Source organism: Molossus molossus, unplaced genomic scaffold (assembly GCF_014108415.1).
Source record: "Molossus molossus isolate mMolMol1 unplaced genomic scaffold, mMolMol1.p scaffold_m16_p_17, whole genome shotgun sequence".
NCBI classification, from domain to species: domain Eukaryota; kingdom Metazoa; phylum Chordata; class Mammalia; order Chiroptera; family Molossidae; genus Molossus; species Molossus molossus.
The window spans coordinates 50,027,770-50,055,324 of NW_023425352.1; the positions used below are offsets into that span (position 1 = coordinate 50,027,770).

Sequence of the window (27,555 nt, forward strand, 5' to 3'; positions counted from 1 at the left end):
ATCATCCCAAGTGGGATCATCAAATCTAAGGGTAAAGGATTTCCATGGAGGTATACTATGTTCTAGCAAAATAAGGATATAACCTCTATTTAGATCAGGGTTCCTCAAATTTACCATTGTAGGCATTTTAAATGGAATAATTTTTTGTTATAGAGAGACTTGTCTGATGCATTGTAGACTTTTTAGTGGCATCCCTGGACTCTACACACACACACACACACACACACACGCGCGCATCCACACACACATCTGCCCATTTGTCACACCCAAAAATATTGTCAAATGTCCCGCCAGGAAAAAATCCTTCTGGTTAAGAACCACTGTCTTAAAGTACCAGTAGTAAGTTAAAATCTATTCAATATATCTTGCTTAAGAAGCCACAGAACTTAATCCCAAATTGTATTGGAAACCCAATCAAAATGGCTCAGTAATGACCTTTTGGTGTAACTGGGTACACCATGGCCAGGACTGCATTTACAGTGATTCTAGTTAGGCTTGATTCTAAGAGCCCAAGATAAAAATGCTGTTTTCTGCACAAAGTAGACATCAGAGTTAATTCTGTGAGGAGACCAAATAATGAGAATGGTTTTACCAAAGATAATGAAATATGACATAATTTCTGCATTTTACCATTGATTTGAGTACATCCTTAGAAAAATGAATGTAACAAAAACTCAGGGCATTTTTGAAAATTGTATGCTCTCTAGCAACTTTGAGTTTTTATACAAGCACTGTATTATAAATTATATAAAATGTTATAAAAAATACTGTTTCTAGAAATATGTGATTCACATTCCCAAAATTCAAATGGTACAGAAATATGATGCAAACATAGTCTAATCATAAAGCCTATTACAGTTTTTCTACACGAATTAACATTATACTGATAGTAATTTTGTTTCCAATTTTAAAAATATCTAAGTCTTTTAAAATATATTTTTGCAGTTTGCTTCTTTACCTTAAGAATTCTTAGATTTTTTTTTTGTAAACCTGAAAGCAATACAAAATAATATTGAATATAATTAAAAATTTTTTAAATAGTAAAGTTTTAAAATTTCTTAGATTTTTTTTTTTAGTGTGTATAAATACCATTGTTTTAATCGCTTTATTGTTTTCCACTATATAAACCTCTAACCCTAACCTATCACGTATTGACAAATGTTATGGGTGTTACTCTCTCTCTTGATATTACAAATAATTTTAACTAGGAACATTCTTGTGTATATTTGCATTATAAATACATAATTGTGTGATTGTAGAGTAGAATAAATTTTTAGCAGTGCAATTGTTGAGCTCCATTAATGGGATACTGAAGCCATGCTTTTAAATTTATTGCTCTTGGATTAATTTTAATTTTGCACCTCAAGTATTAATAGATTTTTTTAAAAGCAGGAAATAAGAGAGTAAATGTCACCCATATCTCAAAATATATTTTCCCCTCTGATTCTCAGAGGAAGAATGAATTAGTTAGCAACAGAAAGGAACAAGTTAAATTCCAGGGCCTGTTGTCCTAGACTTTAATTATTGAAGCTTACCTAAACCTTGTCAAGATTCATTGTTCTGAATTAGGGCCGGGGGGTGGGGGGGGATTATAAAAATAGATCTTTCTTGCCCCTACCCAGTTCTGTAAAACTTTGGGTCTAATAATCTTATTCCTTCCACAGATCGAGTTATACAAAAAGAAAAAGGCCCATATTATACACACCTTGGGGCAGGACCAAGTGTTGCTGCTGTCAGGGAAATCATGGAGAATAGGTGAGGAAATCTGCTTCCCTGTTAAAATCGTTCATTACTGTGGACCAGACTCAATGCAGAGTAATTTTCTCTGGGAACAAATATGAGGTGAATGGAAAACCTTCAGGAGTATGAGTTGGATGTTGCTTAGGGTCCAGGAAAGAATAGCTTCCTGGTGTCACTGCTGAGTCACTCATAACATGAGCCACTAGGCACTCAACAGGACTCTCACGAAGCAAGGCTGTCTTTAAATTCGGAAATATTCATTTTTACATTATTGATGATAATAGTAGAAACAGTTTAAATTACCTCTGTCAACACCCTTTCACATTCTTTTTGTCTTGTCTTGGAGTCAGGCAATTTTTTAAAGAGTGATCTTTAATGATAAATAAACAACTGGATAATAAAAATATCTGCCATACAAAACTAAATTTTTAACAAAAGTAAATTGTGAGGAGTGTTTGATTTTTATACTTCTGTTAAGTAGTTAAAAGTATATATTGCAATTATTTCCTTTTTACTGTGTTTTGTACTCAGGTATGGGCAAAAAGGAAGCGCAGTAAGGATAGAAATAGTAGTGTATACCGGAAAAGAAGGCAAAAGCTCTCATGGGTGTCCAATCGCTAAGTGGGTAAGTGTTTTGTGTTTATACATTTCTCAAAATGGATTTTCCAAATCAATTAACTTTTTCCCAATGAAAACATGGACAAGAAAAATACCCACTTCATTATTCCTAGGGAAATATTAAGAAAACTATCTATCACCCTGGCCAGTTTGGCTTAGTGGTGAGAGCATCAGCCTGTAAACCAGAGAGGCCCCGGTTCGGTTCCCACTAAGGGCACGTACCTCGGTTGCAGTTTGTCCCCGGCCCCGGTTGGGGTTGTGTGGGTGGCAACTAGTTGATGTGTCTCTCTCACATGGATGTTTTTCTCTCTCTTCTTCCCTCCCACTCTCCTTCCTGCTTTATCTGAAAATAAATGCAAAAGCAAAAAAAGAAAAAGAAAAAAGAAAGCTATCTATCTTTTTATGTTAAATGAACAAAGTGGTATAACCCTTCCCAGCTGTTACCCAATGATCTTCTTCATTTCCCCAAGGTCACCACTTTTACCAGAAATTATTCAATGCATTTATAATGAGATAACCTAACCTATACATACTACTTTATGTCTTTATTTTATCAGTTAGTATATTTTGAAATTTTTTCTAATTCAGTATCCACCTTAATGAGGATCATATAATATTGAAAGCAAAATCAAAATTTTTTATAACCTATTCTCAAACTTATTCCTATGACTACTTTGAGTTTTTTGAAAATGCAGGGCTAGAAGTAATAAGAACTGGATTCAGTTTTTTTAGGAATTTCTCTATTAAAAAACTGGTCATGGCCAAATATATATTCTCAGTAGGATATTCACATTTATAAGGATATTAACCAGTTTATTTGGAATTGTTGACCATAGAATCATTTGAGATGCCTGTGCTATCATTTGTTAATAATGATGATGTAATGATGATAGTAAATAATAAAAGTAACTGCTACCTGGTATTACATATTAGGTACTATGTTAAGAACGTGACATATGTTGCCCCATAAATCCTCACAGAGGGACTCTGTCATGAGTGTGGAAAAGATAAAAGCCATTATTTTTATACCCTTTCACAGAGAAGCATTAAATACAAAATGGAGATAAGGTATTCCTAAAGTAAAACAATTGTTACATCCTTACCTGGTCTTGTAGACCTGTGGTTTTGTTACTTTCTAACCTTTGAAATGAAAAGCTGTAATAAGCACAATGCTTTAGAATACTTTGTGTCTTCAATCTATTCCAAGCTCATAGTCTTATGAAAATACAGATAAGCTCAGAGAACTGGGAAGTACCTTGTTTAGGTTGTTATCTTACATTGGGTACAGTGTACAAGTCTTAAGTGTACATATTAAGAAATTCTCCATATGTACCCAGATAATGATATACATCATTCCTTCTGGCACCCTAGAAGGCTTCCTTGGGTCCCCTGCCAGTGAATAACTCATGTAAAGATAACCACTATTTTGACCTTTATCACTATAAAGAGATTTTTTAACTGCATTTAACAAGAATCATACAGTATGTACTCTTATGTGTCCATCATTTATGGAAAATGGATTAATGGTTTTAGGTCCAACAGTCATCTGGAACCACAAATTGAGTTGATAGTGGCAGATTTGGACTGGGATGGTGGGAGAAAGATGGGACCCTGAGTCTCTGATGATACCAGTGAAGTCACACCAACCCCAGGTTTTCCTAAATCTGGATTTCTATAACATGAGAAATTTTCCTTTACATGTTAAAAACCTGTTATTTTGATGTTTTAGAATTAAGTCCCAACTAAGATGCTTGCCTTCAATTTGTTACAATGTGAGTATATTTTGGAATTAAAAAAAAAAAAAAATCAAGAATGAGAGAAGTGAAGAAACTCCTGTTTATTGAATACTTCGGATTGCCAAGCTCTGGGCCAGATACTGGGAATACAAATATGAATTCATTTCTACCAGTGATTTCATTTTATAGACGAGAGGAAATTGACCCAGAGTCACAAACATATTTTGAGATTAGGCTTAGTGACTAAATTTAAATTATCCTCTAGTCTCACAAATATTTGCTGGGGTCACTTTGCCTTTCAAGAACTAAATAAAATTTCATAAAATGCTCCCCTAGAAGTCTAAAACTTCTGTGAATGGTTGAAGTGGGACTGGGGGTTGGTGGCTGTGAACTATTTTTTTCACTTCATAGATCGACTGATATTCACACTGTTTCAACCCATCTCTGAAACTGAAGTGCCCTTCTCAGTTTCCACAAAACACCCACACATACAAGTGAACCTCTACGTGTGAGAGATTTGTTAAACAATATCTAAACAGTAGCTAGGGCAATCTTCCTTTTATTTTATTCACTTTTTTGTAAAGGTAATGTAGTTGGTAGAAAATATTTTAAATAATATATAGACTGCCCATTTTTCTATTTTATTTGTTTTATATTGATTGTATAGGATCTCCTTTAGGAAATTGAGCATTTGTAATCAAAGTTGCAAATATCTTTACTCAGTTTGTCATTGTTTTTAACATACATATTGTTTAAATAAAGTTAATTTTTTATCATGTAAAAAATGAAAAACTTTTTTTATCTTCTATGTTTTTAGTGTATTGTATCTTTTTTTTCTTTTTCCATCTTCACCCGAGGACATTTTTGCATTTATCTTCAGACAGAGTGGTAGGGACACAGGGAGGAAGAGAGAGCGAGGAACATTGTTGTGAGAGAGACAGACACATTTAGCGGCCTCCACTCACATGACCCCAACCCAGGCTGGGAACAAATTGTAACTGAGGCACGTGTCCCCAAAACCGGGAATCTCCAGTCCGCAGGCCGATGCTCCAACTGCTGAGTCAAACCTGCCAGGGCTATTGTAGCTTAATTTAAAAAATCTTTACCACTTGTAGCTTATAAACCTCCCATTTTCTTTTCATAGTATTTAATGACTTCTCTCTCTCTTTTTTATATTTAGCCTTTTTATTAATTTTGTGTGTGGATTGTTAATAACAACTTATTTTTTTCAGGTGACTACTCAGTTATCTTGTGCATTTTTCCTACTGATTTGTATTTGTTTCTATTAGAAGACTTTCTGTTCTGTTACATCAGCGTTATGGCTATCCTGTATCAGCATCAAATTAATCTAATTATTTAGGTTTTTATTGTATGTTTCTATATTTGATAGAGCTAATTCCTCCTTTTAAGTTTTCAGAAATTTCCTGGTTATTCTTGCTTTGTTTACTTTTCTGTATGAGTTTGTAATCACCTAGTCTAATTGCAAGAATCAAGTCCTATTGGGATTTTTTTTTTTTTTTTTTATCCTCACCTGAGGATATTTTTCCATTTTTTGTACAGATAGAGTGGGAGGGAGAGAGAGGAAGGGAGAGAGAGAGAGAAACATTGATGGTGAAGGGACACATCGAATGGTTGCCACCCGCACGACCAATCAGGGCCGGGGACAAACTGCAACCGAAGTACATGCCCTTAGCGGGAACCGAACCCGGGTCTCTCCGGACCGCAGGCCGACCCTCTAACCGCTTAGCCAAACTGGCCAGGGCTCTATTGGGATTTTTATTGGAATCACACCACACAAAGAATTGGGGAATTTATAATTTTTTGGATGTTTAGTCTTTCCATCCTACAAATTATACCTTTCCATTTGCTAATGCCTTTTGTCCTTCAGGGTCTTTTAAAGTTTTGTTCCCATAGACTTTACATATATCTTGTTTTCCAATTTATTTTTCTTATCTATCTGAGACATCCAATCATGTAATTTAGTCTCCTTTCCAAATTTTATACTTTTAATTTCTTTCATTTAATATAGTTAGTGTACCAGACTAGTTCCAATTTTATATGGTTTTGGATATGCCCTCCTTATCTTGTTCCTCTCTTTAGTGGGTACCTTCCAGGGGTTTCTCATTATGAATGAATCATCAGGGAAAGGAACATGTAAGCTGAGATCTGAGTGATAGAAAGAAACTAAGTATGCCTAGAATACTCAAGAATGTAGGGAAGAGCATTCCTGAGCAAAGGAAACAAGTGCAGAGGTCAAGGAAAGAGAGTACATTCTTTATTAATCTAGGAGGAGTGAGTGAAGTTTGAGGAGGTAGAAAATGGAAGCAGGTAAGGGTATTAAGGTAGGTAGAAACCAGAGCGTGAATGGTTTCGTAGGTCATTGTGAGGAGTTTGGGTTTAGTTTACAAGCAACATGATGCCTTTGATGTATTTTAATTAGGGGTGTGTTATCTGACTGTTTTAAAAAGTATTCTAAGAAGTTAATTGATACACTCTGTACTAGTCACCTGTTCTTGCTTAATAGATTACTCCAAAATATAGTAGCTTTGAACAACAAATATTATTATAGAGTTTTTGTGGGTCAGGAATCTCAGGGTAACTTAGCAGGGTGCTGCTGGAAGAAGGCCTCTCATGAAGTTGTAGTCATTTAAAATTTTGACTGAGGAATCTGGGTTTGAGCTGGAGGGTCCACTTCCCAGGTCATTTGCAGGAGCCCTTCGTTCCTTGGTAGCTGTTTGCTATAGGCCTCACTTCCTTAAAAGACTTCTTAAAGTGCGTTCTCATGTCATGGCAGCTTGGTTTCCCTCAGAGTCAATCAAAAGATGGCATGGAGGAAGCCACAATGTCTCTTGTGACATTAGCCTTGGATGTTGCTACACAAGTAAGCCCTATTCCGTGTAGAAGGGGACTCTGCAAGGGCATAAATACTAGGTGTTGGTGATCATTGGGGATATCTTGGAGACTGGCTATATATGTCTTCTACAATAAATATAAATCTGTTACAGACACAACATGGGATTAGTAAAATATATCTATCTTAGCCCTATGCAATAAATTACATACCTATTAACATCTAATCTATGTGCCTTAGGCCTATCTTCTCTAAAGGGGAAATCCTTGAATTTGTGACTCTCATTTATAAAACAATGCTATTAAGCATTCACATTGTTCATTATAGAATATACCAACAGAAAAGTTCATGAAATATAAACGTATATTTTAATTATAAGATGAATACTTATAAAACACCCACGCAGGTCAAAAACAGCGAATCACTAGTTTCCCAGAAGACCCAAGAGCCTCCCGCCCTGATTTTTGTGGTAATGATTTTCTTACTTTTCTTCCACTTATTTCTCAATAGTATAGTTTTATTTTGCTTTGTTTATTTTTTGTCTCTTTTTAAAATATATTTTTATTGTTGAAAGTATTACAAATGCCCCCCCCCTTCATTGACACCACCCCCTGCTCCCACCCCACTGTTCTTTTGTATCGTGCCCCCACATCATACCTTGCACATTCGATGAATTAAATGGCAGGTTTTGCTTCCCAATATTTCACACTAATAATTGACTAATAGTTGACTATTTTATACTAATAGTCTGCTAAAGTTATCTACCCCAAACTGGTTCATTACCTATATCTGTGGATTTTTTCTGAATCCTTTACTTATTTGCCAATTACGTAGCAAAGGATAAAAATATCCTCAGGACATGTCAGCTAGCCTCCCTGGAGTGAGTTGTTGAAAAGACTAAGGTAGCTGGATTAAGTTTTGGAATTTTGAATGATTCTTCCTTCTTGCCTTTCAAATCTTCTCTAATGTAATAAAAATAATTACACTGATACAAATTTGATTTATTCTTTTTTTTTTTTTACAAAATCAAGTATGAAATTTGCAGCGTAAAGATTTTGATAACAACTTTCTGTTCAAGCCCTCTTTTGGTATAACTCTTCCTCAAGGATTCTTAGGTTCAAAGAAGAATATTTAGCATTGTCCATGCAGCAGCTGTAGCAAAATTAGTTTTTTATTTTTCCTCTTGCAATATTAAGAATACATAGACTATTTTGATATGTAGTGATATATATTCAGCACTTTTCACAAATACAAAGGCAATCTAGAGGTAAGGAATGAAATAAAGCACAGTTGCTAAGCAACTTATTGAAAATCTTGATATCTATTAATAACAATTCAAAAGTATAATTTTGATAACAAAACCAAGGGTTGACTCTGTATGTCTATGAAAAGAATGAAATAGGTCTCATATGATTATACGTATGTTTGAAAAATCATACTGTTAATTAAACTTACTTTTTGCAAACTTTCCAAGTTATTTAAAACACTCATATTGCCTGGTTGGTGTGGCTCTGTAGATTGAGCATCGTCCCATGGATTGAGAGGTCCTGATTTGATTCCTGGTCAGGGCACGTGCCTGGGTTACAGGCTCAATCCCCAGTAGGGGCTGTGTAGCCGATCGATGTTTCTCTCTCCCTCTCTTTCTCTATCTCTAAAAAAAATCAATGAAAACATATTAAAAATACTAATATTGTTCTTTGTTAGTGCCTGGAGTAATGCCCCACACATAGTCAATACTTAATACATTTGTGTTGAGTGAGTGAATGTGGAACTTAAATAAGAATATTTTAGAATATGTAATTTTTAAAATTTGAATCGGTATCTTATATAGTAATGCTGTGGTGGTCATTATCGGCTTTTGTCTTAGTATTAGAACTAGTAGTCTGCTAAAGTTATCTACCCCAAAATTTAAAAAAAAAAGTTTTTTCTTTTTTTTTAATCCTCACCTGAGGACATTTTTGCATTTATCTTTTTTTTTTTTTTTTTTTTTAATCCTCACCCGAGGATATTTTTCCATTTTTTGTACAGATAGACTGGGAGGGAGAGAGAGAAAGGGAGAGAGAGAGAGAAACATCGACGTGAAGAGACACATCGAGTGGCTGCCACCTGCACGATCAACCAGGGCCGGGGACAAACTTGCAACCGAAGTACGCGCCCTTAGCGGGAACCGAACCCGGGTCTCTCTGGACCGCAGGCTGACACTCTAACCGCTGAGCCAAACCGGCCAGGGCATGCATTTATCTTAAGATAGAGCGAGAGGGAAAGAGAGAGAGAGAGAAACATCAATGTGAGAGAGACACATCAACAGGCTGCCACCCACACAGCCCCAACTAGGGTCGGGGACACATTGCAACCAAGGCATGTGCTCTTAAGCTGGAGCCAAACCTGGATCTCTCAGGACTGAGGCTGACACTCTATAACCGTTGAGCCGAACAGGGCAGGGCTTAATTTCTTTTCTTTTTTTTCTTTATTGGTTTTTAGAGAGAGGAAGGGAGAGGGAGAGAGATAGAAACTGATGAGAGAGAACATGGATTGGCCGCCTCCTGCATGCCCCCTACTGGGGATCGGGCCCCCAACCTAGGCATGTGCCCTGACTGGGAATCAAATTGGCGACCTCTGGGTGCATGGGTCGATGCTCAGCCACTAAGCCACACCAGCGGGGCCCACCCCAAACTTTTGATAGAAGGTCAGTGAAAAATAGAGAGAAAGGATTGGGTTTTTTAATAGTCTATATAGTTGTTAGGACTTTATAAACACATTATTTTGAATAATTACGTTTTAAATATGGATGCTTTATATAGGAATTAAGTGGAAAAAAAAGAGGGTGAGGAAATGAAGATCAATCATTTTAAACTAAGGAATGTAATGAGCATTCAGCCACTGAATTGCATTGTCCCAAATTGACTTTTCATTGTGCATAGTGTACATTTGTCATGTATGTAATACTAACTTAAACGTTGTGTGATTTTTATGTACATGTTTTCATCTCCATGTGAAGACTTATGTGTGTTAATAGCCTCTTCTATTTTTATTGTGCTACACTTGCCTCCTTTTCTTGAAGGAGAGGTTTATTGCTTCTCATTTTAATGATCACAAACAAAAAGTCTAGCAGCAAATTAAGCCTGGGCAGCAAAACTGTCTGAGCCATTCTTACATTGTTTAGCCTTTGCTCTTAACACTGTTTTATCTTTTTCTTAAAATGTTACTTTGCTCCGTGGTCATTAACGCTTCCTCATACTTGTTAGCTTTTGGCAGATGTTTCATACTTTTTTTTTTTTTTAAATCTATGCTTACCCGAGGATATTCTTCCATTTTTTGTTCAGGTACAGTGGGAGGGAGAGAGAGAGAGAGAGAGAGAAACATCGACGTGAAAGGGACACATTGAGTGGCTGCCACCCGCACAACCAACCAGGGCCGGGGACAAACTGCAACCGAGGTATGTGCCCTTAGTGGCAACCAAACCTGGGTCTCTCTGGATCGCAGGCCGATGCTCTAACCGCTGAGCCAAACTGGCCAGGGCTTCTTTTTTTTTTAATCCTGTCCCGAGGATGTCTTTTCCATTGATTTTTAGAGAATGGAAGGGGGAGAGGGAGGGAAGAAAGGAGAGAGAGAAACATTATATGAGAGAGACATATATATTGGTTGCCTCCTGCACATGCCCCGAGCAGAGCTGGGGATAAAACCTGCAAACCAGGTACTTGCCCTTGATCAGGAGTCGAACCCAAGACTCCTCAGTGCACCAATTGATGCTCTAACTACTGGACAGCTCTGTTTAGGGCTATACTCTTCTTTTTTGCTTTCACTTTGTATGTTGTCAGGGACTAGTTATCATATTACTCAGAATTTGGGGAAAGTGTGATACAGTTTCTTGCATACACTATGCTCTGTTAACTCCCTATACTACTCTCTTCTCTACAAATGAGTCTTTGGAGCAATGGCCGGAACAGGGAGAATTCAAACAGGCTGCCCAGATGGCTGCTATGCCAGAGCAGTTCACAGCAGACACCAATTGATAGGTACCCTCTGTAGTATTATATACTAGTCAGTATACTTTGTCCTTGCCTGCTCTGGTCAGATGTTGACCAGAGTTTTACGGTGAGGTGTAAAGGAAGCCAAAGTATCCAAAAAGTTTCAACTATCTTGGTTTATACAATTATATAATCTTCAAAGACTTCCGTTTTTTTTGTTTCCTTTGTTCCAAGGGTCTGCCTTATACCTGACTTGGTTGTCTTTGGCCTATACCATGGTGCTACTTATTTCTGTGCCCAAATTCAGCACCTCTTTTTACCATGTCAGCGTAATAAAGGGAGTAGCCTGGTGTCCTGGTTAACTTGTTTTGTTTGTTGCCTGTGGCATCTTGCTGATACAAGAAAGTCATTTTATGCTTCAGTGATGAAAAGTAGGCAAAAGCCAAGTTGATGGTGGCAGTGATGTTAAACTGACTTACATTTTTCATTGTCTGTTTTTTGTTTTTTTTTTAATCCTCACCCAAGGACATTTTTTCCATTTTTTTGTTCAGGTAGAGTGGGAGGGAGAGAGAGGAAGAGAGAGAGAGGGAAACATCGATGTGAAAGGGACACATCAAGTGGCTGCCACCCGCATGACCAACCAGGTCCGGGGACAAACTACAACCGAGGTATGTGCCCTTAGCGGGAACTGAACCTGGGTCTCTCTGGACCGCAGGCCGATGCTCTAACCGCTGAGCCAAACCGGCCAGGGCTCATTGCCTGTTTTTTTGATAAAACATTTTTCTTTTCTCAAGCCTATTGTTTACTAACATACTGTTAAAACTACATTTATGTCTGTTTACTCAGAGTTTATTTTAAAGGAACTGTTTATTCAACCCTAATATAAACAAAGAAGAGTACACAAGTCATAAATGTTCAGTTCAGTGACATTTTTCAAAGAGAACACACCCATGTAACTACCACCCAGATCAAGAAATAAATCTTTACCCACAAAGAATGAAGTTCATTTTTTTATAATAATATGTATTGGTAGCTTTAAATAACCTTAATCAGTGGGTGGGGTTTTGTTTGTTTCATTTTTTTGTTGTCACTATCATTTTTTTTGAAAACTTTACTTTGCTTTTCACATTATTATTTATAAACTCAGCAGTGATCCCTTTGGCAATATATTCCACACTTGATATCAGTGTTGCTCCTAGCTGTGATTTTAACCTATTCCTTCTGCAAGGCCCCGGTTGTTTGTAGCACTGGTGCAGAACCTTATTCACCTTGGCATCTTTAAAACTAAGATTGTTTTATAAGGACTGTTTTAGTAGCTTTTAAATAAAAACAATATATGGTTTTTATCATTGCATTAAATTTTTATTGGATTTAACTTTAAATGAAATCTCAAAATTAAAGTATCTGAGCTGAATACTAAAGTCCTATATTAAATTAAAATTAAATATTAAAAATCTACTTTCAAATGTTATAAATCTTATCTTAAATTTATCCTCTGAGCTAATAATGTTCAATAATTTGGCGTTTACACAAACTAAGAGGATATTAGAACTTAAAAAAAAAAAAAAGGTCAGCCCCTGAAGCATGTTAAGCAGAAGAATGACAAGACAAGGTCAGTGTTACTTGTGGTAAAATCTGATTATTCTTCAACTTTCTAAATTTTAAGAAAATTAGATTAAATAAACATGAGATTGTTTGGGAACAGAATATACTCAGGAGCTTTTTTGCTCCTCCTTATATACTGAAATGGAATATGTGGCTCAGCATTCATTGACATTATGAATAGTATGTTCTGTATACATCGAACGTTCTCTGATTTTGAGGAGTGGGAGAATTAGAAAACATTAAAGCAATGTTTAAATACTTTGTTTTTCTGTTGCCTATATAAATATACTATGACTAGAAGCCAAATTTATCTGCTATAGTAGTCTGAAACCTCTTTTGGTCTTTGAGTTTCTTCTTTCTATGCACAAAAAATATAAAAGTACTGTTACCTATATTTGCCCTCATGTAAATTACAACAATAACTATTTCTCAGAATAGTCTAATCTCTCCACTAGTTTTTTTAAATAAATTTATTTTTGTTACAGATGTTTTTCTTTTTCCCCCACTGATTCTCTCTCCACCAGTTTTTAAAAAATATTTTTATTGATTTTTTTAGAGAGAGAAAGGAAGGGAGAGGATGAGAGAGAGAAAAAAATATCCATGTGACAACAGAACATGAATTGACTACCTCCTGCATGCCCCGTATTGGGGATCAAGCCAGCAACCCAGTATGTGTCCTGGACCAGGAATCTAAGCAAGGAGCTTTTGGTGTTCGGGATGTCGCCCAAGCAATTGAGCCTCCACCAGTTTTTATACGCTTTGTAATAAATGGCCCTAACTTCACTATGCGGCCAGATGTTATTTAGAATGTCCCAGGTTATATTGCTCTTGATCCTGGTCTCAACCTGCCTTAAGAGCTTCTGTGGGAAATTTAAGTAGGTTGTCCCGTCTAGACCAGGCTATCAGAAATAGTTTAGAATATACTTTCAGAATCATTCAAATATTGGCTATTGAAGCAGAATACTTTGTAACTCTGGATACGGGGACTCTGTCATAGAAATGCCAGGAAATTTTTTCCTAATCTATCTTTCTCCACCCCTCTTCTGAAAGTGCTATCCCAAGGGTCACCAACACCTTAACTGCCAAAGGAATTTCAGGGTCCTCATAATCTTTTCTTCAGCAGCTAAAAGTATTGGTATATACTGTGTCTTACGGGAAGCTCATTCCTGTTTCCAGTAACACAGCTTTCCCCTATCACTCAGGCCGCCAGTCTTTGACATGCCTTCTTAGGTGAGCTTATTCATGGCCACGCCTTAAGCAGTTACCAATGTACTATAGTTACTCTGAAATCCAGTGACATGTGAGCTTGAGAATGGCATGTAGAGGTAGCGTGGAGGAAACCAAGGATAATCTTTGGAGCTGAGGGCCTAGGAACAGCTCTGGGCACCATTAATTCTTGAGCTTTATCTTGAAAATAAAGGAAGCATTTTATACTATCTTTTCTCTGATGGCGAATTCTTTTTTTTAGTCTTTTGAGAAGGGTGTCCACCATGAAGCCTTCCTATTCTTATAATACAGAGTCTGGCCCTATTTTGCACTGTTATTCATAGGAACACCTTACAATAGTCCCCCCTTATTCATGAGTGATATCGTCCAAGATCTAGTGGATACCTGAAACCTGAGACAGTACTGAATCCTATATATACTATGTTTTTCCCTATATATACATACCTTTTCACTTAACAGATAGCACTTTAGTGCTTCCCTTTATCATATTTGAATTGTTAGCAACACTACTCTTGCTCTTTGGGCCCATTATTAAGTAAAATAAGGATTATTAGAACACAAGCACTACACTACCGAGATAGCTACCAAGAGACTTGATGGGCAGGGAGCATATACCGCCTGGATACGCTGGGCAAAGGAATGACTCACGACCCACGCTGGATTGAACAGGAGAGTGTGAGACTTCATCATGCTTCTCAAAATGGTGTGCAATTTAAAACTTATGAACTGTTTATTTCTGGAATTTTTCATTTAATAATTTAGACTGCAGTTGACCACAGGTAACTGAAACTATGGATAAATGGGAGTGTGTGTGGCTACTGAATGCCCCCCCAATATTACAATAAAAAGCTGCATTGCTAATATTTCCCCATTAGTGCAAATGATAATATATATTCAATGCTTAAAATATATTTACTATTGACAGTATTACATATGTCCCCCATTCTTCTTACTCATCCCCATCCTAGCCTTCATCACACTATTGTCTGCGTCCATGGGATATGAATATAAGTTCTTTGGTTTAGGTCTGGTCTTATATCAATCCTGGTACAAAATTATCTAGTCTTTAGGATAAAAACATTTTTTAATATGTTTTTATTTATTTATTTTGAGAGAAAGGGAGAGAGAGATAGAAACATCCACGTGAGGCAGACATGAATCAGCTGCCTTCTGCATGCCCCCCACGGAGTAGGGATCTAGCCTGAAACCTGGGCATATGCCCTGACAACACAGTCTATTGAGCCACACCAGCCGGGCTAATCTTTAGGTTTTATATCCAATAATATTCTTTATGGAAAAAGAAAACATTTTCATCTTGATTCAGAATTCAATCCAAGATCACTTGTTTACATTTATTTGTTGTTTATCACATTTTTAAAATTCAAACTTTACAATGAAATAAATTGTCATGGAATGCCTAAGTGGCTTAAAAACTTGTCATTCAGTAAAAAGGTTTAGATAGTCAATTATGTTTTCTTTCTCAGTTGAATCAGTTTTGACAAATGGAAGTGTCATTTGCTAACACTGATGTGTTCTTGGGCTGTGCTTTTTTAGGGTTCATTGGAATTCAATAATTGTTTTATTCCACACCTATATAACAATTCGTACTGATGAATGATAACAGTTCTCTTCTGTTCTGGTGGTGTGATTCAGTGGATTGAGTATCATCCCATGGACTGAGAGGTCCCGGTTCAGTTCCCAGTCAAGGCATATGTCCAGATTTCAAGCTCGATGCCCAGAAGGGGACATGCAGGAGTTAGCTGACTGATGTTTCTATCTCTCTCTCCCTTTCGCTCTCTCTAAAATATCAATTAAAAAATATTTTTTAAAAAGTTCTGTTCTGGTCCTGCTCGTGTAGCTCAGTGGTTGAGCATTGACCCACGCACCAAGAGTTCACTGTTTTGATTCCCTGTCAGGGCACATGCCAGGTTGTGAGGACTCTGTGGTCCGCAGGCCAATGCTCTCACCTGTTTTTATTACCAGACATTCTTAATTTTAATATAATCCAACTACTTAACTTTTTCCTTTATAATTAGTATATTTGATAATCTATTTTAAAATGTTTTAGCTGCTCCTGGGCTACAAAGATGTTTTGTTCTAAAAACCTAGTTTTATCTTTCATTTTTAGATCTACAATATAACTCAAGTTACTCGTGTGAAGTAGGGAATCAAAATTCATTTTTTTTCCCCATATGGATATCTACACAGTACCATTTATTGAGAAGAATTTTTGCATTGTACTGCATTGTCAACTTTATCATAAGTCAAGTGGTCATTTTTTTTTTTAATCCTCACCCAAGGACATTTTTCCATTTTTTTGTTCAGATAGAGTGGGAGAGAGAGAGAGAGAGAGAGAGAGAGAGAAACATCAACATGAAAGGGACACATCGAGTGGCTGCCACCCGTATGACCAACCAGGGCCGGAGATAGACTGCAACCGAGGTACGCGCCCTTAGCGGGAACCAAACCCCAGTCTCTCTGGACCGCAGGCCGATGCTCTAACCACTGAGCCAAACCGGCCAGGGCCGTTGGTCATTTTTATATGGATCTCCTGAACTCTCTATTCTATTCCATTAATCTCTTCATCTGTCATTGCACCAATTTGAAAGTAACTAATTACTATAGCTTTATAATAGATCTTAATATCTGGTTAATCACTATCTCTGTGTTGTTTTTTGTTTGTTTGGTTCTTGGTTCTTGGTTCTTTGCATTTAAAAAAATATGTTTCATTGATTTTTTTAGAGAGAGAAAGGGAGAGGGAGCAAGAGATAGAAACATCGGCTGGGCGTTTGCCTTGATCTGGAATTGAAACGGCGACCTCTTAGTAGATGGCTTGTCGCTCAACCACTGTGCCTCAGTTGCCGAGTTCCTTGGCATTTTTTTATAAACAAGTTTGTTAATTTTAACCCAAACCAAAACAAACTGATAGGGTTTTGATTAGGATTGCATCAAAATTAACATCATTATAATAGTGACTATTCTATGATTATGATATCTCTCTCCATTCTTTAATTTCTTTCAATAATATATTTATAGTTTTCAGAGGTCTTTTACAGCTCCTTTACTCCATTTTGACTGCTATGGAAAAAAAACCACCAGACTGGATATATCATAAACAGTAGAAATTTATTTGTCTCAGTTGTGGGGTTTGGATGTCTGAAATCAGGGTGTCGGCATGGTCTATTTAGGGCTCCCTTTGTGTATTCACGTGGTGGAAGCAGTTGGGAATCTCTGGGGTCTCTTCATAAGAACCCTAATCCTACTCATGAAGGCTTTCCACCGATGACCTGCCCACCTCCCAAAGGTCCCACCTCCTAATATCACATTTGGAATGGAACATTTCATATTTGAATTTTGGATAGACCGGAATATCTATGTCATAGTAATATTTAAGCAATTTATTAAATCTAGATCTGAATTTAGAGACTCTTATGCTTAATTTTCTGTTGTTTACTGAAGGAAATTTGAAAAAAAAAAGTCTGGCTAAAGCGCAAATACCATGAATAAGTAGCATTTTAGCATTTTCCATATGAAGAATGGATCAATATAGCTTTGTTGTAGTCTTGACGACTTGAAATTTTCTGGTATAATTTTGTTTGCTACAGTACATATCATTTTGTATTTAAGCATTTTTGAAAGGAAATGTATTATTTGGCTGTAAAGGACATATACGTGTAGAAAAACATTTTAATATAAATAATTGTGTTTAGGGGGAAGGTCCTAAAACCAACTCTACTCAAGGGATGCGTTGGTAGCAATGATTGTTAACCATCTGGAGTGACAGAAGAAAATGATATTGGGTAACTAACATCTTAAGAAGTTTCATCTCAAGTTTATGTTATATAGCAACAAAAATGGAATATTATGCTATTTGTTGCTCCATTTTGGTCACAGAGCTGGGTAGTTTTATCAGTTACTGATTATGTACTGTTTGATGTGATCAGTCTCTGTTATAAATTTCTAATACGTGGAGGGAGTTTTAAACAGAGTGGAATGATTTCATGTTGTGTTTATATTTTTATGAAATTTGTTTATAACACTAGGACCACTGAGCAGTTTTTTAAATACCTTTGAAGCCATTTTAACACCCTATGAGTGTTATGTAGTGTAAGTTAAATGGATAAATATTCAAAATTGATTGTCGTGTTTTACATTGACCATGTCAGTTTTAATCTTATGATAAAATGGATAGAATAAATCCTGGTGATGGTGTTGAAAAAAATCACAGGAATCGAAGGAACATTGCTTTATGTATTAATTACTCTATTTAGTAAACCATTCACTCAAGGTAAAGATCCATAACTTTCTTCAGATGCTAACTTTGATTGCTCAAGTTTATTTTTAACGTTGGGAGTCCTTGATTATTTTCATCTAGCTAGATTTGTCCTGTTGTGACATGTGTGTAAGAGCAGTTAGATAGGCTCTTTCCCACAGGATCATCTGTTACCTCTTTTGCAAAACTGTATCAACAGTAAAATAAACACAGACTTCTTTGGTCTACTTTTACGAACAATAACCAAAACCCACAGATTTCTCTTCTGCCTGTTTGTTAGTCAAGTAACCTGGGGTGTACTCTATGATGAGTTACATGCAGGAAGCTAGTTTGACAGCTGAAGGTTCTCAAATGCTTCAACCCTTTGAGAAATAGTAATTTTAAAAACGAAATGCAATATTACAGAGCTTTCAATGCAATATACATTGTATTTGACTTTAGGTTTCTTTTTTTCCATAAATGAATACATTCTGCTTTTGCAGGTTTTAAGAAGAAGCAGTGATGAAGAGAAAGTTCTTTGTTTGGTTCGGCAGCGTACAGGTCACCACTGCCCAACAGCCGTGATGGTGGTGCTCATCATGGTATGGGATGGCATTCCTCTTCCCATGGCAGACAGATTGTATACGGAGCTTACCGAAAATCTAAAGTCATACAATGGTCATCCCACAGACCGAAGATGCACTCTCAATGAAAAGTAATCATATCTGTTTTGTACTGTTTTGACATTCAGACCTCTATTATATAATGTTAAATTGTTAATTAATTAAGAACTATATATATGGGAGAACAAGATTTTAGAGATTGTGCAATTAAAATGAGTGATCCTTTCTTTAAAGAGAGACATGATTTTGTAGTGAGTTAAGACCATTTTAGAATATTCTGTTAGGATATTCTTTTATTGCTTCTTTCTTTGATGCCTGATCCCACTCACCCCAATAATCTGGAGCAGAGGGATTTTTCCACAAAGGAAAAGCATACTCCACAGGGAATTGTACCACTTTGCATTTCCTCCAGCAATGTAAGAAAATACCTGTTTCCTACAATTTTTTTGTCCATGAATATGTCACATTTGAGTGTTTGCCCATTTAATAGGTGATAAATTACACCAGCTTACTTTTTTAAAATTTTTTTTGTTTGTTTGTTTGTTTTTTTAAGAGGAGAGGGAGAGATAGAAACATTGATGTGAGGGAGAAACATCAATTGGCTGTCTCCTGCATGCCCCCCACTGGCGATTGAGCCTGCAACCTGGTCATGTGCCCTAACTGGGAATCGAACTGGGACCTCTCAGTTCATGTGAGGGCACTCAGTCCACCGACCCATACCAGCTGTGCTCAGTTTACTTTTGATTTTGCATTTTTCATATGTGTGGGAGAATGTTTTCATATGCTTAAGTCTTACTTGCCATTATTTTTGTTTTTTTGGTCAACCATCTGATAATTATCCCAGCCCCTATTTCTAAAGAGTTGTTCACTTTACAAAAATCTACTTTTACATATTGGGACTGTAAACTCTTTATGATATAATTTCTGAATGCTTTTGACAGTTTGCTACTTGACTTTTTACTTATGGTATGTCATCTTTTGCAAAACGTTTCTTTTTTAAATCCATCTTTAACCTTATTTATGTCTCAATTTTGAATGGTATTTAAAGACATTTTTCTACCTCTCAAGTTATTAGAGTACTTCACCTATGTTTTCTTTTAGAACTTGTTGAAATCATATATTTAAAAACATACATTTCTGATGTATTTAAATTTTATGCTGGTCAATAGCAGGAAGAAGAGATTCATTTTTACTTTTTTTTCCCATTTATCCCAATTTTCTAAAAATTATTCCTTTTCTCCTTGATTTGAAATGCTTCGTAACTGTATACAAAAATTATCTTTGTAATTGAATCTTCTCTTGTACTTGAATTCTGTATTATTGTCCTGCCTTTTCAGGTACTGAGTACCACATTTCTTAAATTATAGAGGCTTTATAATATATTTTAATATTTTCTAGGGCTAGCTGGCCATTCATATTCTTTTTCAACACTTTCTTTGTTATTCTTTTTTTCTTTGTGCTTCCAAATAAACTTTATAATCAACTGTGTAGTTTTAAGGCAAAGGGGTTGCATTAAATTATAATAAATGGACATCTTTATGATATTGCATCTTCCTATTTCATAACATGGTTTTTCTTTTCATTTGTTCAAGTTTACTTGTATTTCCTTCGAGAGTATTTTATGTAGTTTTTCTCAAACAGGTCTCTCTTTTATAAAAAGAAATGTCATTATATAAAATGTAACAAATATATCGTTCCCTCTAATCCCTACACAAGATTAATTAATCTTCCAGAACGTTCATTTATGTTTATAATATTTTCATTTTGTTTTATATACTCACCTGAGTATATTTTTGTCCATAGATTTTCAGATTAGGAGGGAGAGAGAGAGAGAAAAACTTCGATATGAGAGAGAGAGATTGATTGGTTTGCCTCCCACATGACCCTGACCAGGGTAGGGGATGTGCCTTTGACCAGAATCAAACCCATGACTCTATGCTCTGTAGGTTGATGCTCTGACTGCTGAGCCAAACCGGCCAGGACCATTTCATTATATATTTTTTATCTTTTCAATGGCAACAAGTGTGTGTAAATCATTTTTAATGTCTGCTAATTATTTTATGTAGATGTACAAAAATGTACTTCTTATATGAAGATACAGTTCTACAGGATACACATATATTGTCTTATTTAATCTTCTCAAGAATCCAATAATTGTATTTCACCCAATATTGATCTAGCATTTTTTTAAAAATTATATTTACAGAAAATATGTAAGAATACTTCAATGAACTCTTATACATGCGTTACCTATGTTACATAATTTTTAATAATTTGTACATTTGTACTTATACACATAGGCACACAAAAACACACCTTATATTCATGTATATTATTCCTGATATATATATATACATACATATATATTTTTTTTAAATTTGTGAGCTAGTTGCATGCTTTATATCTTCCCACTAAATAATACTCTAGAGGGTATTTTCCAAGACATTCTATTATATAACCACAGTACAATGATCAATCACAAAAATTTGATAAAAATATCTACTCTGTAGTTCATATTCAAATATTATATTTTCCGATAGTATTCTTGTTTGTTTTTTTAATCCTTACCTGAGGATATCTTTCCATTGAAATTTTTTCCATTTTTGTTCACATAGAGTGGGAGGGGGGGAGGAGAGAGAGAGAGAGAGAGAGACAGACAGACAGACAGACATAGATTGGTTACCTGTCGCAGGACCCTAATCCAGGCCAGGGATCAAACCCACAACTGAGATACATCCTCTTGACCAAGAATTGAATCTGTGACTCTTTGTCTCCAGGCTGACTCTATAATCCTTGAGCCAAACCGGCCAGGGTGACCCTATAATATTCTTTATAGTAATTTTTCCCTATCCCACATTGGATAGTTTGTGGTGTTTTGTGTTTTGGACTCTTAATCCTTTAATCTCAGTTCTTCATATTGCATGACGTTGCCATTTTTAAAGGGAGTGAGTTAATTTTGAAGACTATTGCTCCATTTGGCCCGTCTGATTGTTCCTGCCTGATTTAGTTCATATCAGGCATTACTGGCAGGAAAACTATACTTAATCCATAAAATTAGGAACAATAAGTCAGTTTTTCCAATTTCGGTGATGTTGACTACGATATTCTGCAGAAGCTCTTTTAGGTCTTTGACCTTTCACATTTCCTCTGTTTTTAATTTGTAAATAACTGTCAATAGTTAAATTCTATTTTTCTCTCTTTTTCATGTATTATTTCAAAAACATAAACCAATTATTTTCTATTTGTTTTTTGGTAACTTTAATTTCCTCTGCAATTTCTAATTAACTCCTTTGATCCCATTTGCATCCTACCTTTTTTCCTTACCAAGTTGTTGTCATATTTTGCCCCTTTAAAGCATACTTTTTGTTTTTATAAGATTTTGAGGAAGTGAGACTACTTTTATTACTATTTTTCTCCTCCCTTTTTTTATTCATATTATCTTTTTGTTGTTGTTAATCCTCACCCAAAGATATATTTCCACTAGTATTTTTAGATAGAGTGGGATGGAGGGAAGGTGAGAGAGAGAGAGAAGCATTCATGTGAGAGAGACACATTGACTTTGATCAGGACAGGGATCAAACGCGCAATCCTTGATCAGGCATCAAACCCATGACCCTTAAGTACACCAGCTGATTCTCCATTTGCTGAGGCAAACTGGCTAGGGCTCTTCATGGAATCTTGAGGGATCCTTTTAGTATGTGTTTTTTTTTTTTGTATTCCATGCTATATCAGGCTTTTTCCCAATGTTTCCAATTAAACATTTTAATCTCTAAATTTATATTCTTTTTATTTACTGTTGTTTTTAAGTGTGTTTATTTTCATTTATTTTTATTTTATTATTATATATTTTTTTATCCTCACTTGAGGACATTTTTGCATTTATCTTCAGATAGAGCAGGAGGTAGAGAGGGAGGAAGAGAGAAAAATCAATGTGAGAGAGACGCATGGAGTGGTTGCCACCCACACAACCCCAACCAGGGCCGGGAATAAACTGCAACCGAGGTACGGGCCCTCAGCCGGAACCGAACCCGGGACTCTCTGGCCGTGGGCCAACGCTCTAACTGCTGAGCCAAACTGGCCAGGGCTATTTTTATTTTTTATGTCCCTCACTTCCCCCCACCCACAGCCGCTAGTCCCTTGGAGTCAGACTACTTTATTTTTTTAATTGAGGTAACTGGCTAGTAACATAAATTTCAGGTGTAATTTGATACCATTATAATTTGATATCTGCATACTCTGTTGTGTGGTCATCTCCAAAAGTCTAGTTTCCACTAGTTTCCATACTCTTTATACATACATACTTACATATATATATATATTTTAATCTTCACCTGAGGATATTTTCCCATTTATCTTCAGGTACAGTGGGAGGGAGGTTGGGGGGAGAGAGAGACATCAGTGTGAGAAAGACACATGGATTGGTTGCCTCCCGTATGACCCCGACCAGGGCTGGGGACTGAACCGCTACTGTGGTACATGCCCTTAACCGGAATCAAACCTACAACTCTGGTCTTGGGACTGACGATCTGACCGCTGAGCCAAACTGGCCAGGGCTATATTGTTTATATTTTTAAGGCATTATAAGTAGTACTTATATAGTATTTCAAGTTTCAAGCATTATGCAAATAGGAACCACAGAGTGTATGTTACTTTCCTGGTTTCATATATTTGTATGTGTCTTCCAGTCATTGTTGTCCTTAGTATAGAATGTATTTCAGGGTTTCAGAAATGGCCCCAGAGGGATAAAATTACCAAGTTACCTAATGAAACAGACTTTCAACTCATTTTTATTCTTTTGTGACATTCATAAAGGCTTTCTTTTACATTGATAAAATGATTTCAAATACAATATATACTATCCTTTTTAGTCCTCACAGGATTATATAGATGTTATTTTATAGATGGAGGAGTTAAAATCCTGAGAGATCATGAGATGTTCTAGTTTTCATTTGATAGGGAATGAATCTAGAATGTAAAATCCAGGCCCTTTGTATTCCCCTGCTTTGACCATCTCCAAATCAAACAAGGTTATGGATATTTCAGATCTGTATAATTCACTACCATTTATTTGCTTTCACAATCTTGAACAAACATTTTAGTTAAAAATGTAGTTATATTCATGTGCAGTTAGCTTTGTGTTATTAATAGTACTTTAGATATAATAATTAGTAAGAGAGTGTTAAAATCAGTTTATTAGCCATCTATCCTTCTAAAGTTATATCATCTTGAAATGTTCTGTCTGAGGTATTGTCCTGCTTTGTCATATCAGTTCATTGCCTTGCAATTACCATCTTACAGTCGTACCTGTACATGTCAAGGAATTGATCCAGAGACTTGTGGAGCTTCATTCTCTTTTGGCTGTTCATGGAGTATGTATTTCAATGGCTGCAAATTTGGTAGAAGCCCAAGCCCTAGAAGATTTAGAATTGATCCAAGCTCTCCCCTGCATGTAAGTGTCCTTTTAACTTTTTAATTACACAATGAATATATAAATACATTTCTTCAAAATAAATAGTAAAAAATGTACATATTAAAAGTAGTGGAAAAGCCATAAAACATATATTTATATAAATAAATTAAATTCTAAATAAATTAGGTTAAGTCTTTAACTATCAACTTAAATTCCAGTTGTCCCTGGCTCCCTCCTCCTCCCCTAACCCCAGAGAAAATTATTGTTAAAAGAACCTAGAATTTTACACCCAGCTGAAGTAGGAAGAATAAATAAAACCATTTGCCAACATTTCAAAGACTCAGAAAGTTTACTACCCACAGAGCTTCTATGAAAGAATTACTAAAGGACGTATTCCAGAAAGAAGATACGTGAAACCGGAAGCAATCTGTCCGGGACACGAGGCCATGGTGAGCAAAGAAATTAGTCAACCTTACTGTTAAGTTTAAATAAGTCGAGTACTTACATTTTTAAAATTAAAAATAACAACCTATAAGTATTAATTCCATTCTCTTAACAACTCAGTGGGAGGGGGTGGGGCACCTACAAGAACTAAGTGTGGTGATGTTTTATGCTTTGTTTGGAGCGGGAAGGATTTAGATAGTGATTAACTCTAAGATCAGTGTTTTTCAAACTTTGAGCTGTGACCAAAAGTAAAAAAACATTTTATGTTACAAACTCCTCTATACAGATAGGTACGTACAAGTAAATAATTAAAACAAAACTATCAGAAAAAGAAAGCTTAGCCTTACTATATGTAAAAAAGGAAATATTTTTAAAATTAAAACTTAATATCTAATAGAGTTATTGCTAAGTATCTCTATGATTCAGCATAATCTATTTAATAAAATTGTTTTTTTAATGCTAGTTTTGACCTACTAAACTGATTTCATGTCCCACTAATTAGCCATGGCCCACAGCTTGATAAACACTGCTCTAGATGTCAGAAAAATGTATTTGAAAAAGTGCATGTTTAAAATTTTTTTAGATGAATAAAAATAGAATTTGTAGCTTTGAACCAACTGTGTATATGTGTGTGTGTGTGTGTGTGTGTGTGTGTGTGCACCTGCGTGCCTGTGCACGCAGTAGGATTAAAAAGCAAAGAATCCATCCATAAATCAGCAAAGAGAGTTTACATGAAATCGATGGAATTGAGGATAAATAGAAAAGAAAACAGCAGGACTTAATCCAACTGTATCTATAATACACTGACTATAACATCTTTCCAAAAAGCTTAGAATTAAATAAACAATGATCCCTTTAAAGAGGTAATTAAAATTATTTAGCATTTCCTAGCATTCCCATCTATTGCAATTAAATAAATAAAAGATTCAAGAGATTGAATTATCATTTTGCAGGTAGAGTACCATAGAAGTCTAATAAGAAATATGTTAAACTGTTAGGGGGAAAACTATGAAAAATTACTAATGGACATACAAAATTGTTGATAATGTAAAGTTACTATGTTCAAAGATTAGAACACTTGTAAATGTGACATCAGTTCTTCCTTAAAATTGACCAGTTGAGTTTTCTTTCCAAATATTATATTTTAAAACTGTTAGCATGTAAATATATTAATAATATTAACATGACTTAAATTTTTATTCTATGACAATAATACTGTTATATAGTGTTAAAAGTGTGAGATCAGCCTAGCTGGTGTGGCTCAATGGTTGAGCGTCAAACCATGCACCAAGAGGTCGCAGGTTCGATTCCTGGTCAGGACACATGCCCCGGTTGTGGGCCCAGTCCCCAGTCGGGGACATGCAGGAGGTGGCCAGTCAATGTTCTCTCTCATCAATGTTTCTCTCTCTCTCTCCCTCTCCCTTCCTCTCTCTCTAAAATCAGTAAAGAAAAAAAAGTTTTTTTAAAAGTGTGAGATCAGTTTTTGCTTATGGTTATTACTGATCATGTGTAACATTTATATAGTATTTATAATACAGGATGAAGCATTGCTCATTACAGAAACTGAGAGAAGGCTAGTATGAACCCCAGCAGACAAAGGAGACTGAGGTGCACTCAAAGTCCTTATTAGCCATGCCAAAATTTTGGAAGATCATTGAAGGGTTTTAAGGACAGTGATACAATTACTATTATTAGTAGCAATCCAGATTCTTAATAATGGTGTTAAGGTTCCTCACAGTCCCACCAAATCTTCCTCAATTTGTAGCCATTGTGGTGTAAAAAAGAAATCACTTATTTTAGAAAACCAGTTGCCTGCTTATTCTATTAGAAGCTCTTAACATAGGATCTGCTACATGATATGTGCCGTATGTGTATTGCTCTTCCTATGTGTTATTGAAAGTTGTTGAATTGTGTCAGAATTCTTTGCTTCAACATCTCCCTTTGCCAGCAACAACTTTGTCTTCCTTTACCTAAAGTGCCCAGTACCATAAAGTAGGGTTCTCATTTTTAGCAATAAGAGCAGTTTTGCAACTTAACTCTAACACCATTTAGATTTCTAATTAGCTTATAACATAGAATTTTAATTTCAAAAGACTAAAGCATAACAATCACTAATAATATAGTTTTTTGTTTTTTTAATCCATGTTACTTTCTATGGTAGCTCTTTCATCGGGGTAAGGATGAACTATGCAACAACTACATATCATTTTTATAACCTTAAACTCATATCTTTGTGAAATAATCTTTATGGACTATCTTTTCCTACAGGAAAAAAACCTTGAAGAGAATTTACAGAGTTTGGCCACACAATTAGCTCCAGTTTATAAGCAGTATGCTCCAGTTGCTTACCAGAACCAGGTATGTTGTGGTTTTTTTGTTTGTTTTTTTTTAAAGTATTATTATGGTAATTGAATTAAACGCATGACAGAATTATGATTATTTCTAAAAATAAAACTTTGAAAAGCAGGAATATGTCATTGGTTCAACACATAAAAATTAATCAGTGTGATATACCATATTAATAGAACAAAGGATAAAAACCACATGATACCTCTATAGATGAAGAAAAGTCTATAAATAATCCTACTCTCTTTCCTAATTAAAACACTCAACAAACTAACAGTAGAAGGGAATTGTCTCAACCTGATAGGACATCTATGAACAAGATAAAAATGTCAAATCTCACCACTTCTATGAAACATATTATCGAGGATTCTAGTAATAGCCATTAGGCAAGTCAAAGAAATCCAGACCAAAAATGTAGAGAAAAAACTATCTACAGTTGGAAGTGATGTGATCCTGTATGTAGAAAATACTGAGGTACACACTCATACACTAATAAGTGAGTTCAGCAAGGTTTTTGGATACAAGATTAATATCCAAAATCATTGTATTTCTTTCTATATACTAGCAATAGACAATCTAAAAATGAAATTTAAAAAATAGATCATCAATATTTTTAAATTTTGTGCTTTAAAGGACAGCATCAAGAAAGTATATAGGGTAAAAAGCAGTGGTACATATATTCAGTGGAATACTATGCAGCTATAAGAAAGAGAGATTTCTTATCCTTTGAGACAA

The 27,555-nt window shown here is 35.6% G+C and overlaps 1 protein-coding gene across 1 annotated transcript in view; it reads left to right on the forward strand.

Annotated features, from left to right (window-relative positions):
- Window positions 1-27,555, forward strand: part of TET1 (tet methylcytosine dioxygenase 1) — a 117,373-nt gene that overhangs the window by 79,306 nt on the left and 10,512 nt on the right. Inside the window, exons 4-8 of the mRNA XM_036265665.1 lie at window positions 1,665-1,755; window positions 2,272-2,365; window positions 18,501-18,712; window positions 23,919-24,069; window positions 26,743-26,832. Coding sequence (XP_036121558.1) covers window positions 1,665-1,755; window positions 2,272-2,365; window positions 18,501-18,712; window positions 23,919-24,069; window positions 26,743-26,832 — 638 coding nt within the window. The remainder of the gene's footprint in view (window positions 1-1,664; window positions 1,756-2,271; window positions 2,366-18,500; window positions 18,713-23,918; window positions 24,070-26,742; window positions 26,833-27,555) is intronic.